Raw genomic sequence first — 14,229 nt, forward strand, 5'->3', positions numbered from 1 at the left:
GTATAGGTGTGTTTGTTTGCATCGGCAGGCATTCTTATCTCCACAGTGTGTAGACAGAAAGGTATTTGCCCCACTGTGTGCAGAGTGACAGTCCATATGTAGTTTCTTCAGGTACACAAAAAAAACACACTTGCCGGGGTGGTTTAGTTTATTCGAGAGAGAGGGGGGAAAAAAACTCTATTTCCGAGGCTCTGCGTCTGTCTGTGTGTGAAGCCACGGCTGGCTGTGTGTGTGTGTGTGTGTGTGTGTGTGTGTGTGTATATGTGTGTGTGTCTGAGTGCATTTGTGTTTGTTTGAGCTCTAACCAGACTGGGTGCGTTACATGAGGGCTTCCTGCTGCATCCACCCGTCACCAAACTAAACAAGCGCCGAACTGTCACCGTCCGGATCACCGGTGAGTAGCTGGCATTTAACGGCACCTTGAACCCGCTCAACTCTGGCGTGTTGGCGGCGCGCTCCAGACGTGAAAACGCAGGCTGCATTAGCCGCTGGCAAGCTAACTTCACTAGTTGTGTCTGTGGGCTAATAGTCTAGCTTGGTTAGCTTTGCTTAGAGCGTGGGAGCGAGCTCCCGTGATACTTGGTAAGGTTGCCATTTCTAATTCTACGTCTAATACTAATTTGTGTTCTAACAAATGTCGAATTGCGCTTTGCGAATTTTTTTTTTAACACGCTGAGCACATTTCCGTGGCATAACTGCACGGCTAATGTCAACAGCTAACGCTTGCTAATGTTAGCCGGTTACCGATAACCTGTTTGCTCACTTCTGGTGCTAAGTTTGCCAATCGATGCCACTTCTAGCTGACCAAACCTTCGCGGACCGCGTTAACGACGGGTTGTCATCGGCTACAGACACACACGTCGCTCGTCAAGCCTCTCTTTTCGCAGCTAACGCGCGGATTCTGCCCGTGCATTTCGGCACCGGCCACCCGCTGTGCGGAACGGCCAAGTCTGCTGACCCGCGGCGCCGCCGGACCCGCGCGTAGCACGTGCCGTCATTTGTCCGAAACAGGTGTTCGCGGAGATGCACGCGACTAATTTGACCCGTTAACCCGTAGCTGCTCAGGTGTTCACATCGTTCACCTTCAGGGGCAGCAACCTGTCAGAAAAGGAGACTAATCTGTTGGAGGCAGTCATTGTCAGTGACTATTATAAGAACCGTTTGGACGTTTGTTCTTAATTAGATTTATTGATATCTAAAGTGTGCAGTCCTTTAAATCATTTATTGATGTGTTATTAGAGTTTAAAACACCATTTGCAGCAATTCCCTGACTCACAAGGTAACTTGTGAGGCCTTTTGTGGTTCAGAGATCCAGATGTGTAGAAACTATAACAAATAGCACAAGGGTTTCATTCATGATATGTTCTTTTGTGTTTTTTTTTTTTTTCTTAACTGAACTGCTTAGTAAGCATTAATGTCAGTTATAATTGTGTTCCGATAGTTTCCAGATGCAGTGAAGCCGTTGGGAGCCGCCACCTGACAGCACCGCAGCCCTTCGCATTATCAAAGGCAGCTCCTAGTGCGCCGCGCCACACCGCGCCGCGCCACAGAAGCCGTTTGAACGCCTCCGTCGGTCTCATGACGTTCTGAGCCGAAGCGGCCGCGTCGTGGCCTGCGCGCTGCATCTGTTCCCCTCTCTGTCCTCCTCATACCTCAAGCTGACGCAAAACCCGAGACACCTAACCCCCCTCCCCCACCCCCACTCCCACCCCGTGCCGAGCGATTCTCCGCCCCCCGCCATGGTGTCCAGCACAGAGACCGTGCACTACATCCATCTGCACAACTCCAGCCAGTCGGTGCTGGAGGCCCTGCGCACCCAGCGGCGCGAGGGCCTCTTCTGCGACGTGACCGTCCGGATACACGACGCCTCCCTCAGGGCCCACGCCTGCGTCCTGGCAGCCGGCAGCCCCTTCTTCCAGGACAAGCTCCTGCTGGGCCACTCGGAGATATCGGTGCCGCCGCTGGTGCCTGCGGAAACGGTGAAGCAGCTGGTGGATTTCATGTACAGCGGCTCCCTGGTGGTGCTGCAGTCGCAGGCCCTCTGCATCCTGACAGCTGCCAGCATCTTGCAGATCAAGACGGTCATCGACGAGTGCACCCAGATCATCTCTCAGAGGAAGGCGGCGGCGGAGGCGGCGAGTGCAGCTGCAGCGGCGGCAGCAGCCGCCGCAGCAGCTGCGGGAACGGGAGCTGGGGGTGGGATGCTCGGGGGGGTCCTCCCGAAGCAAGAGGAGCGTGGTATGGGCAAAGGGAGGGAGGCCAGCAGCAGTGGGAGCTGCTCTGTTAGTAGTGCAGGCGGGGTCGGAGGCTACGCCAACTTCTCCAATTTCATGACCGAATGCGGGGCTAGCTCCATGGGCGGGGGGCTAGGCGCTGCTGGCGTTAGTGTCAGCGAGAGCGGCCCCGGCGCCATGGATCAAAGTAGCACTGTTAGTCTGATGGCACTGGGGGACATGGGGCCCAGCTCCATGTGTGGCAGCGACGGCATGGCCCCCGGGGCCGGTCCCGTCCTCATGAAGCAAACCTCCAGCTGTACCCAGGATGTGAGGTACAAGCTCCGAGACCTGCTGGCGCAGACCGCCAACGGAGCCGGCACCAGTAGCACGGGGAACCTGTCGGCGGGCTGCAGCTCGGGCGTGGGCAGCGTGGACAGCGTCGGCAGGGACAGCCTCCGCGGCAACGCGGCCGACCTCTCCGACGACCTTGTGGGGATAGACAGATACAGCGAAGAGGAGGACCTGGACGGGCGCGAGCGGGGAAGAGACGGAGACAGAGACAGGGGGGCGAGCCACAGCCGCAAGCAGAGGCAGCCGCTAAGACTCCAGGTAGGGGGATAAGGGAAAGGGTTGCTATGGTTACAGCTTTCAGGCATGCAGAGCTGCAACGTTTTCCTGTGCTTTCTTTATATGCTTTTCCCTCTTCTCACACTGCATTGGCGTATATCGCTGAGATGTTTCTGCACTTTGCACAATTGAATCTGTTGTCTCAACTCCAGCAGCTACTGCCTTGATAATCTATGGACTTCTGCCTATTAGCTGTAAGTGACTGGCCTTATTAGAGGCTGCTGAAAGGGGCTGGAGCCCGGACGGCGCAGCGTTGCCACTTTTTGCTGCCTTTTAGCTCTGTCGTCAGCTGCAGGCTTGACTTGGACCTTCCTCTTTTCAGGTGCTGGGGGGAGAGGGCGTGGTGGTTAAGGACGAAGGCGTGCAGGACTCAGACGGGGCCGTCTATTCCTTGGAGGATGGGAGACGACACCAAGAGCAGGAGGGTGGCCAGGACTCCATGGCCAGCTTTGGGCAGGTACGTTAGTTCTGAGGAGGAAAGGCAGCGGTGGAAAGCATGATAGAGGAAGGATGAAAACAAGCAGTTTATGAAATGTCATTTTGCCATATATAGTGGATGAGAAAATGCAGGCGACGGTCCACTCATCCAGGACTCGACGCAGTCTGCTGGCTCTCCTTATATGGGAAACTTTTTAAGCAATTTGAATGCTATATAGAACCGTACTGCATTGTTTCATAACTAGGACCCATTGGCATGGAGGTAGCTGACCTAGACTCTGTGGGAGTCTGCGGGGTTGGACTGATCAGATTTTGTTGTTGTAAAGTCCTGTGAGATGATGCGTCGTAAATTGGTACTATGTGAATAAACTGAACACACATGAATTAAGTTCAAAAGCCAAATTGGAGGTTTCTAGCTCCCCCCTATTGAACATTTGAATAATTCAGCACTTGCTACGGGAAGGTGGATGCCACTCAGGGCATGTCCTCTGCATTTAAAAGGTGGCGCTTGGCTTTTCCATACAGAAAAACACCTGTGTTTATATATTTTTTTTCAAGGATCTTATTATTTATGGCGCTGAACACTGCAGACTGCACAGAGAACATCTGCCACTGTGTCAGAAGGTTTCAGCTTTACCTTCAGTTTTCTGTGAAACCCCGCCGAACAAGTCTCAATTAGAAATCAAATAATGTGCCCACAACGGGACATCTTCAGAGATCCATCAGCTTTTTCCTTTTTTTGGCCAGTTTTTCTTTTCACTTTACAAGTCAGGGCATGGTGAGAAGCAGCTGCTGCCATATACAGGCACAATGTTTTCTTCTTTTTATTTCTCATTTCTATGCGCCTTGAACTATAATCCCTTACGGTTAAGATCTTTTAAGGCTCATGTAAATATATTTTAATGCAAATGGGGTTGTAAAGTATCTTACCAAGTGAAGGAGAGGTAAAGTTCTAGCTGGAGATGCACAAATCCAGTTTTCTTTTTATGACAATTTATAGTGCGTTTATGTGAAAACAAATCTCAAAAGGTAATAAATATATTTAGAATAAGTTTTGTGATAGATATCGGTTGCAAGTGATAAGGAGCCCACTGTTGCTGCAGAGCAGAATGCCAGAAAACCAGAAGTATTTGCCGAAACATGCATGCGTTCAAAAAAGTGATCATAGAATCAGTTTTTTTTTCTTGGATGGGTGGGATCCCAAACGAAAACACTTTGAGCAACTCAAGGAAAACAAGTGAGTTTCTTAAGAAAGACGAGGGATGGAGATTTCCAGTTATGATGACACTTCCAGTTATCTGTTGAGCAAAAACCTGCCTGCCTTTATTTCTGCGTTATTACGCAAGATGTTCCAAGCATTGCACTTGTACAGTTAAAAGACTACTTGAAGAAATTCCTGCTTCCGATGTTTAGGTGAGCTGCAGGGATTTTCTTTCTATTTATTTAGTTATTTTAATTAGTTTATTTTTTTATCCTAAAGCAGCCAGTCCTTTCACTGCACGACTGATCGGATCACATTGTGCAAGTTGATTTTGTCAATGTCTTCATTTGTGCATGTGGTAAGATAAGCGTAAACCGAAGCGTCCTGTCACACATGCACTGTACTTACTGTCCTCTTTTTTTCTTTTTTTCTAGAAAAAAAAGAAAGAAAAATTGAAGCTGGACAGCCTCCATATAATTGTTACTTACTCTGCCCAGCAAAGATTTTTTTTTATAGACTGCATTTTTTGTAATAAATTTAAATGTCAGGTTTACTTGTTAAAAACGTATTCATTTTACATTACATCTGCTGTAGCCTCCTCCATTATGGTGAGCCTGTGCTGGCAGACACAGCAAACCTGCCAACGGTCCACATTGATCCACATTGATGCACCGTCCTGGTGGAGTTGGACTGCCTGTAGAACCTCTGTAGGGTCCAGGTATCACCTCATGGTACCAGCAGTGACACTGACCCTGGTCAAATGTAAATCCACTGGAAAGCAGTTGAAAACCAGCCTGTGGCCGCCTGCAGAACCATTTCAGTTTCTGGGTCGCCTCTTTAGTGGACCTGTTGTTAACATTAACGTCAGAACAGCCGACAATGATCAACAACCCTCTCCAGTGCTGAACTGACCAGATCAATACTCTAGAACCTTAACTATAACATGATGTTATACTCTGATTAACAAGCGGTTCTTTCCATTTTTTAAATTGGTGTCTAATTGTTGGTAAATGAAAATGACTAAGACGTATCACTTTGTCTGTGTATCTTTCACTAGAATATTATAAGAAGAGCTACAAAAGCTGTTTTATATTTTTTATCAATCTTGCATTTTGGTTATACGGTTAAGTATCAAATCTATAAAAAAAATGTGTCCTACTTAGTGTTCTTTTTTAAATGGTGCATTCTTTCTTTTTTTATTATTATAGTTCCAATTGCCTCATTTTAATTTTTTCACTATTGTAAAGAGAAAAAACTTCTTTCTAGAAATGCTTCAGGTAACATGTCCCACATTGACCTAAATAAATGTGCTTATTTGAATAGAATGTGTTGTTTTCTATCTGATAATCCTGAAATAACAAGAAACGCTTCAGTAAGTTACCCTACCAGTGGTCTAGACTCCAGCAGCATTCACCCTGACACACGCGCAGCACGAGGAAGTTTATGCGCCCTCGGATCTTTACGAGGCTTTAAAAGGATTTCAGTCTAACCTCAAGTGTACTAGAAAAAACAGCAGTTTGAAACCTGTAATTACTATTTAAACAGAAAAGATTAGGTCAAAATAATCCTACATAAAACGCAGGAATTTAAAGGGAGTGTACTTCATTTTCTATATGACGGCAGGCTCTTACAGCAACAAGCCCGATTTTTATCTTTTAAAAGAAAAAAAACAAGATGAACCTGTCGGACATGGATTCTGAGAGAACCTAAGAGATGATGTTATTCAGAGCCTCACAAAAGCATTCATGTACCTTGAACTTTCCACACGTTGTCCTGTTACAGCCTCGAACTTCAGTTTAGTCTTCTATCAGCTTTTATAGATGGGAGTGAAAATGAGAAATGATTTTAGAAATGGCAGTTGTTCTATATCTGACCTCAGAGGGTCGTTGGAGAACATTAGAGGAGAACCAGCATCATGAAGACCAGGGAGAAAGTTGTCGATGCTACAGATGTTTAAACCCATGAGCTGAAGCTGACACACGAAAACCATCAAACATCTGGTTTCTTTTGATAACTTGGTGTGCTTTTTGTGTGGCTTTTAGGATTTCTATGACGAACATGGAGTGTTCTCAGAGAGCTTCTGGCCTCAGAGTGAGCCTCCTCAAGCCATGGCTTTCAACCCCAGAGGAAGGGTCAACAAGCCGTTGACTCCACCTCCATCCTCGCAGTCCATCAACAACCAGGTCAGTGCCTTGGGTCACACGCTAATCCGTCTGCTCCGCAGAGACAGATGTGGTTACAGAAGTTGGACCGAAGAAATTTGGAAAGTGTTAAAATCTGTTTGACGATGGTTGTTGGAGCTTGTTTAAAAGAGCAGGACTTGTGAAAGCATGCGTCACAAGAATATGGAGACCCCTGAGCACCATGGGTCTGTAGCTGTCCTTTTTATTGTCTCCAGTTGGAAGATTTGATTGACATCAGTCCGTGAACAAGTCTTTGCATTTCTTCTGGATACTGCAGATGTTTGATTCTAGGGAATAAAGCACGTAGTTTGTGATGAGTTCTGCCTGTATGGCACCCTGCAGGAGAACCGTGTGCTTGAGAACATGCAAGGTTGACCTTCCCTGAGACGATCTATTCCTTCTTCACAGCTTCTTTTCCAGTACCCGGTGAGCCACTCCCAGCCTCCCCCATTCTATGTGGGAGGACCCATGGGAGGGATTGACAACATGGCGGCAACAGAGCCCTCTCAGCAGGCTCCGCCCCCAGCACCAATGACCCCTGTCCCCACTTCTTCAGCGTCCTCCTGTTCAGCAGGGCCCTCTCCTTCCTCGCAGGGATCTGAGACCTCCTTTGACTGCACGCACTGTGGCAAATCTTTACGTTCCAGGAAGAACTACAGCAAGCACATGTTTATCCACTCGGGTAAGCTTTTTTAATTGGTAACTATGTTTTTCTTTATTTGGTACTTAACATTTCCATGCAGCAACTTGGTGAATGACTTCAGATCAGATCAGATCAGATCAGTATGGCCCTGACTCTACATACAGGCCTCTGCAAACATTGAACCTTTTCCCATTTTGTCACATAACACCTCAAACTTTAATATAGTTATTGGAAACAACGTAGTGCAGAAACAATGAGAATGGATGCAAGGTTTTCAAGATTTTAAAAATTGGAAAGCGTGGCGTTAATTGTTTGTTTAGCCCTCAGAGTGAGTGCTTTTACCATCTTTCACTGCAATTACAGCTGCAAGTCTTTTGGGGTTTGTCTTTGCCTGCTTTGTTTATCTAGTCACAGAAATTTGTGCCCATTTGTCGTTTTTCAAAATAGCTATCCTGGTTTAGAACCAAACTCAGATTTAAACTTCTCCACAACGTGTTCCCTGACCCGTCTGCTGGGTTCCTTGGTCTTGGTGATGCTGTTTGTTCACTGATGTTCTAGCAAACCTCTGAGGTCAGAATTTATTTATGCTGTGATTCAGTTACGTATATTAATATATTAGGTGATTTCTGACAACAATTACTTTCACTTGATTTTCTGTTGGGGCATCAGAGTAAGAGGCGCTAAGTGCAACTGCATGCCACACATTTGAAATTGGTGTTTATTTCTCTTGTTTTTTTTTGTAAAAAAAAAAAAATAATGGTTATAGCCCTAGCCCTGTTTCCACTGACCCTACTCGATTTGGCACTCAGTTTTACTCTGCACAGTTTGTGTTCTGACCAGCCTAGAAATTTCTGGAAGAGTAATGCCTCCTGGAGTGGCTTTAGCCCCCCGTCCCCCACCTCTTGTTTGGCACATTGACACTTTAAACAAATCTGCAAGAAACAGTAAACAATAAAACATAAATAAATAAATTAAACCACAAATTAAAGAAAAAACTACAAATATTGTTTGTATAATTGTGTATGCAAGATTGTCTTGGATATTTTTTAAGGTTAAAATAATCTATCAGGAAAAATATTTGTATCACAGGTCACATTTTTGAATCAAACACTCTTCAGAAACAAAATTTAATAGTTTTCAGTATAAAATGAGAGAAAACCTCGGTAAATCAGTGGATCTGATACAGCGTGTTCATCTGCATATAGAAGTGTCTTATTTATTTTCTTTTGGTTCCTTCAGGCATTGTTCATGGTTTGTAAATAGTAAAATTTTTTTTTTTTTTTGTTGGTTTGACCCACACTCTTCATAGTGGTCCTTAATATTAATGTCATTGCTCTTCAGTTTTTCTGAACTTCCTCAGAGAAAAAAAATTCTCATTCCTCCTCACCCCTCAGCCAATCACTGAGAAGCAGTGTGTTCACCCAAAACTCTGCTCGAGTCAGCTCGGTTTGACCCTACTGCTGAACAGGGCCGGAGGAACCCGAGCTAAGTCAGAAAAAAAATAACTGTTGCTGAAACACTCGCAGAGCGGAGTAGAGCGCTGCCAAACCGAGGCGGTGGAAACGGGGCTCATGTTTCCCTTTCCTTCCACTTTAAAAGTTCTACATTACCTTGTTAGTATTTTTTGTGATATACTAACATTTGTGGCTGTAATATGACAAAATAAAAGGCCTAAGGGAAAAGGTTCAAGGAATGAGAACCTGAAGTAGAAATGATTGTCTGAGCTTGCATCTTCCTGTGTTTGTAGGTCAAAAACCTCATCAGTGCTCCATCTGCTGGCGCTCCTTCTCCCTTCGGGACTACCTCCTCAAACACATGGTGGTGCATACTGGCGTCAGGGCCTTCCAGTGCACCATGTGCGGCAAACGCTTCACGCAGAAAAGCTCCCTCAACGTGCACATGCGTACCCACCGTGCCGAGCGCACCTTCCAGTGCAATGTTTGCCACCGGGCATTCACCCACCGCACCTTGCTGGAGCGCCATGCCTTGCAGCATGCCCACCACACCCCCCAGAACCTAGGCCCAGGTCAGGGGCGGGGAGCCGACATGACCTCACCTACCAAGCACAGTCCTCCAGGTATGGGAGGAACCTCAGGTATGGCTGGCACAGCCGCTATGGTTGGCAGCATGCCTAGCATGCCCAGCCATGGAGCTTCCTCCACTTAAATACAGGAGGAATAGAGAAAGGGAAATTCAGGGGAGAGGAGGAGGAGGTTAGTTAGCTCATTCCTCAAACCAACGCTTAACACTTGTAATTGTTTTTTTTTATCTTTGTTTTCTTTTCTTTATTTGGTGGTAAGAGCGCTTACAGGCTTATGTGTCTTTTTGTATCAGCTTAACTCCACCTTCAGTCAGGGTTTCAGGGTTTGGGAGAGGAAGATGTTCAGTTCCCAGAAAGTTACATTACTAGTTGTAGCCTGACTTTTATTTTCCTGTGTTGTGACGTGTTGCTAAGAGCAAGCTGGTAAAACCAACACGTGCATGGACAGTGCTTCATAAAGCATTGGAATAAAAACATTAGAATAGTGCAAAAACCCTGTTTTCATAAAGTCCAGAGAGATTATAAGTTCCATTCACCTTCAATACATTTTATTCAGGGTCAGCTTTCTTTGATCTGTTAAAATCTATTTTAACACCTCAAGACAAGTAGACGGGCAAAGCCGTAGTTAGAACCCTGAGATATCAGATTTAGGACTTGTTGTCGGTGGGGTTTTTGTTTGTAGGTGGCGGGGTTAGCTGACAGGAATATAACAGGCACAAACGGGACCAGTGATTGCTAACTGACATGGACTGACTGTGTAGAGTGGCTGCATAGCATAGCATGGGATCAAATAACGCAGTTATCATCATTACAATTACTGTGGTATTTGAGTTTCATTTAGGTAAATGCTATAGCTGTGGTGCGTATGTTTGATATAATATATGGCATGTCTGATTGGCAGTATCGTACTTATACCAGAGAATTGCCCAATCAATCGGCAGCAGCCTGGCTTAGCTGGAGAGGACGTCATGTATGCTACAGTATCAGCTGTAAAGAAGGGCTATGGTGGAGTGTTTATTTAAATCGGCATATAGTTAGCCGACATAACAAAGAAGGCAGATATGCAACAGTGAAACCCTGGAGCCACAGATTTGTTTAAGCGAAGAATGTTGGGAATATTCTCTCATGTCGAATCAAAAACACATGAAACCTTCCAAATATTGTGACATTTTGCTCCTAATCCACTTCAGGGACTATTACAGGTAAATAAAGTAGAAATAGGTCAACTGAATACGACCGTCCTTTAAACTCCTTTCCAGTGCTAGTGCTTTGACCGATGTTTTGCTCCGGAAACTGTCGGTAACCGCGCCAGATCAGTTTTCTGCTTTGCTAATCGGTGTTCACATTTCGTGTCATGCCATTGCTGGTTGGTACCTTCCTACTTTCCTCAAGGAAAGTATCCTCTGGTTCTTACTAATCGATGCAGGGTTGGTATGGAGGACATCTCAGTTTGTTCCAAAACGATTCCGGTAGGAAATGACCAAAAGCTTCTTGTGAGATGGCAAAGTGACAAAATAAGCACCACCCACCTGTACCACTATTGCTCTACCTATGAAATGTGTGTATATATATATATAAATGATCAAAAAGTGACTCCTGAACTAACCGAGTTGAAGGTGAATGGAACCTGGGATTATTCAGGAACAAACCAGGGTGACACATGGTGCTTTTTAGAAATATATTGATGCAGAATGAAAAAGTGAGACTACAGTAAATCGTGATGTGGGTGGGTTGGGGGAAGGGGTGGGGTGGGGGTGGGGGGGTTACACTGTAAGACGCAGCACAGCAGAGTGAATGAAATTCACTATGATCTGTCAGAATGATTTGTAAGATTTTCCACAGGCGCCAGCGGTCGGCCCCGGCATCATATACCTCGAACCAAGACCGAGCCTCTGAAAGCTCAGAGGGACACTAGTTTCTCTTTTAAGTTGTTAGGGGAAACATTTCAGCATGTTTTACACACACACCAACAATTACCTCAGTGGTCCAAAGAAAGGCATTATGCTTTGCATCTTTAAGCTACATCAAACGAAGAAACGTGAAAAAACTAAAGCTAAAATAGAGCCATTTGCCTTTTCTTTCTTCTTCTTTCTGAACGCTTTGAACGTTCTTCTATGTAAAGATTCTTGCTTATTATAACACTCAGTTTGCTTGTTGCTAATGTGATTCTTTGGTGTAGAAATAAGGCAGAGCAATTAAAATAAAAAAACTTTTTGGAGGGTTTTAAACATGGAAAAATCATTGAAAAATCTGATTAATATCAGGATTTGTGTTGAGTGTTTGGCTGTTTGTCTTCTGAGACTCTGGCTAATAATACATGGGATTGTTGCTTGAAAAAAATAAACAAAAGCTTTTCCAACAGCACTATATATATATTAAAAAAAAACTTTTAAATGTTTTAGTAAAATAAAATTTTAAATAAAACTGTACAATCACCCATATACATGTTTTGAGAAAGCGAAACATGTCATAATGCTAGCACCACATTAATATTTATTACAATTTGATCTCTATGCACAATTAAGTTTGCACATTGCTTAGCTCTAGATATCAGTGTCCCCTTGAAGTATTCGGCCTAAGGTTGTTGCTTTTTTTCTTTTCTTTTTAATGCATTGAAGTTGATCTTTAAAAGACCTGTAGTGTCCCAGCTTTTCGCTCACTCTCCCTTGATGTTTATTAATGAAAACATTTTTTGATATGGAGGTCAACCTTTGTAAGAGCCCTCTAACTGACATTTATGTGGATATCCTCAACAAATGACAGACTTTGTGCTTGACAACTTTGCAAGCAATGAAATATCTTTTAAAATATTCCCTTTAATTAAGATTTTTCTGTAAAAGTGAATCCATCAAAGACCAATCTGGATTATTTTTTTTTCTGCTTGGACTTCACTCTAAACATTGATATTTAATGTCCCACTCAGACATGGAAGAATGCTGCTTACTTACTCAGAGTAGAACTGGCAGTATGAATTCAGTGGCTTCTGAACACTGTAAACCTAAACTGCAGGTTCACTTTGGTTCTCCAGTCTTCTGTATTTGAAAGACAGAATGGAAAAACAAACAAACAAAAAAAAGGGTTTGGAGAAGCTGGACTGAAATTCTTTTTATTTGCCGTTCTGTATAAGCTATATATGTACATATATATATAAATATCTACATTTGAAGCACATTTTAAGCCAAACTTTTGGTGCTTTTTTAGAAACATTTACCTCATTTGCCAGTTGCCAACACCACACTGTGGTCAGGGTTCAGTAAATAAGCAGTGTTAAGCTGTTTCACAGGTTTGATCTATCCTCAGCAGTGGCTGTGCTTTTGTTGCATTGTGTCTGTGGGGGGAACCTTGTACAGTAGTGTAATATGTGTGCTTTGAAGCCATGTCAGCGCATTGTAACGTAGTGTATTATGCTTTTTTTTCTGTATTCTGCTTTGTTGAGAGGGATGACAATTGTTTTTCTACATCAATAATTCTTTTGCAGAGGTGAAATGTCAGAAAGTCATTTTATAAAGAAAAAAGGAAAAAAAAAACTGTCATCTTACCGCTACATCTTTATGTATAAAAGGACTAATGGCATGATTTTAACTTTTTCCTAGAACTTAGATGTTGTTCTTGATGAATTCATTGAATTTGAAAATGAGTGATTTCAAAGATTTTTCTCCAAATAAAAACTTCACTCTGGCTTATTTTGTTTTTGTTTGTTCCTTTTTAAAAAATGTCTAATCAAATTGAAATCAACACAGATGGATTTCGATAAGGGCATCCTTTCATCCTCATCCACCCTTTCAGGATGCAGCACAAGCACTTGAAAAGTGGGGCCCTCTTTATGTTGTGCCAAAAGTCAGAATCTGCTTTATTATTTTAAGTTTGTGCACACAGAATATACGTGTGTTTTTAAGCATGATATTGATCTTGCTGCTCTGACTGTTAAGTGTTCATCAGAGAGACAGCCTGGGGGGAAAAAGCCGAGCTGAAGGTAAGCTCTTCAGCTTTTTTCATTCCAAGGCCCCTTTGAATAACGGAGAGGCTGTGCCCCCTAGAGAGAGGGAGGGGGCGGCAACATCTCTAGACATCTACACAAGTTAAAGCTGGGGTGCAAGCAGCGGAACATTGGCCCTAAGAATATACCCAAATAGGTTAAAAAGTGGCTTTATGTCAACAAAGTGTGTGTTTTTTTTTTTTTGGCAAGCATGGATGAGAGTTCTCTTTGATGCCAATGGTGAAATATCCTGACAATAAATATGTGGAGTTGCTTCTCTTGCTTCAATACAACTCTGCTGAAATCACTGCCATGCAATAAAAGTTGGTAAAGTTGCTGAAAGATCCTAAAACTCACATTTTGATGCCTCTGCCAAAAAATGGCAAGGATCAGCTATTATCAGAGTTTGGACTTCATTTTTCTTGCATTATATTAGCTAAATATACTTTTAAGCATACAAAGAAATTAAACACGAATGAGAAGAATCTATCAGTCACCAGTTATCTTATTTCCCATGTAATCACAAATAACATTGGTTTTACAACCTGGGGGGCTAACATGTAAAAACGGCACCTCTGTACACACATACACACACTTGAGATACCAAACCATGAAGAACCACACTCTAACAGTTTTTTTTTTACCAACCCCCACAAACTAGGGCAGGGGTCTGCTACCTTTCCAATCCAGAGAGCCATTTTTGCTTTCAGCCTGGCTAAATAAACGTGTTTAGGGCCACAAATATTACATGACCTTTTGGGAAAAGGCAGCTTCTATTTTTTGATATCTATTAGCAAAAATATATTGTATTTTTTAAAGGATCACTATTTATATTTTTAGGTTTTAAAATGAAGAAAAAACGTTTTTACAGAAAAGGTTCTATTGACAAGAAAAACTGATCAAA

General features: G+C 43.6%; 1 protein-coding gene across 2 annotated transcripts; it reads left to right on the forward strand.

Moving 5' to 3' along the window:
• The first annotated feature begins 248 nt into the window (after positions 1–248).
• On the forward strand, positions 249–13,032 carry zbtb45 (zinc finger and BTB domain containing 45). Of its 2 annotated transcripts, none has more exons than XM_012869784.3 (6): positions 249–394; positions 1,442–2,825; positions 3,166–3,300; positions 6,525–6,665; positions 7,074–7,347; positions 9,056–13,032. In XM_012869784.3, exons 2-6 carry the CDS (start codon positions 1,740–1,742, stop codon positions 9,472–9,474), a joined length of 2,055 nt encoding a protein of 684 aa, XP_012725238.2. In that variant the 5' UTR covers positions 249–394; positions 1,442–1,739; the 3' UTR covers positions 9,475–13,032. The 2 variants fall into 2 exon arrangements, with proteins under 2 accessions (XP_012725238.2, XP_035992629.1); XM_036136736.1 differs by lacking the exon at positions 249–394 and adding an exon at positions 407–582.
• The last annotated feature ends 1,197 nt before the right edge of the window (positions 13,033–14,229 follow it).

The sequence above is a fragment of the Fundulus heteroclitus genome, chromosome 5 (assembly GCF_011125445.2).
Source record: "Fundulus heteroclitus isolate FHET01 chromosome 5, MU-UCD_Fhet_4.1, whole genome shotgun sequence".
In the NCBI taxonomy this organism is placed as follows: domain Eukaryota; kingdom Metazoa; phylum Chordata; class Actinopteri; order Cyprinodontiformes; family Fundulidae; genus Fundulus; species Fundulus heteroclitus.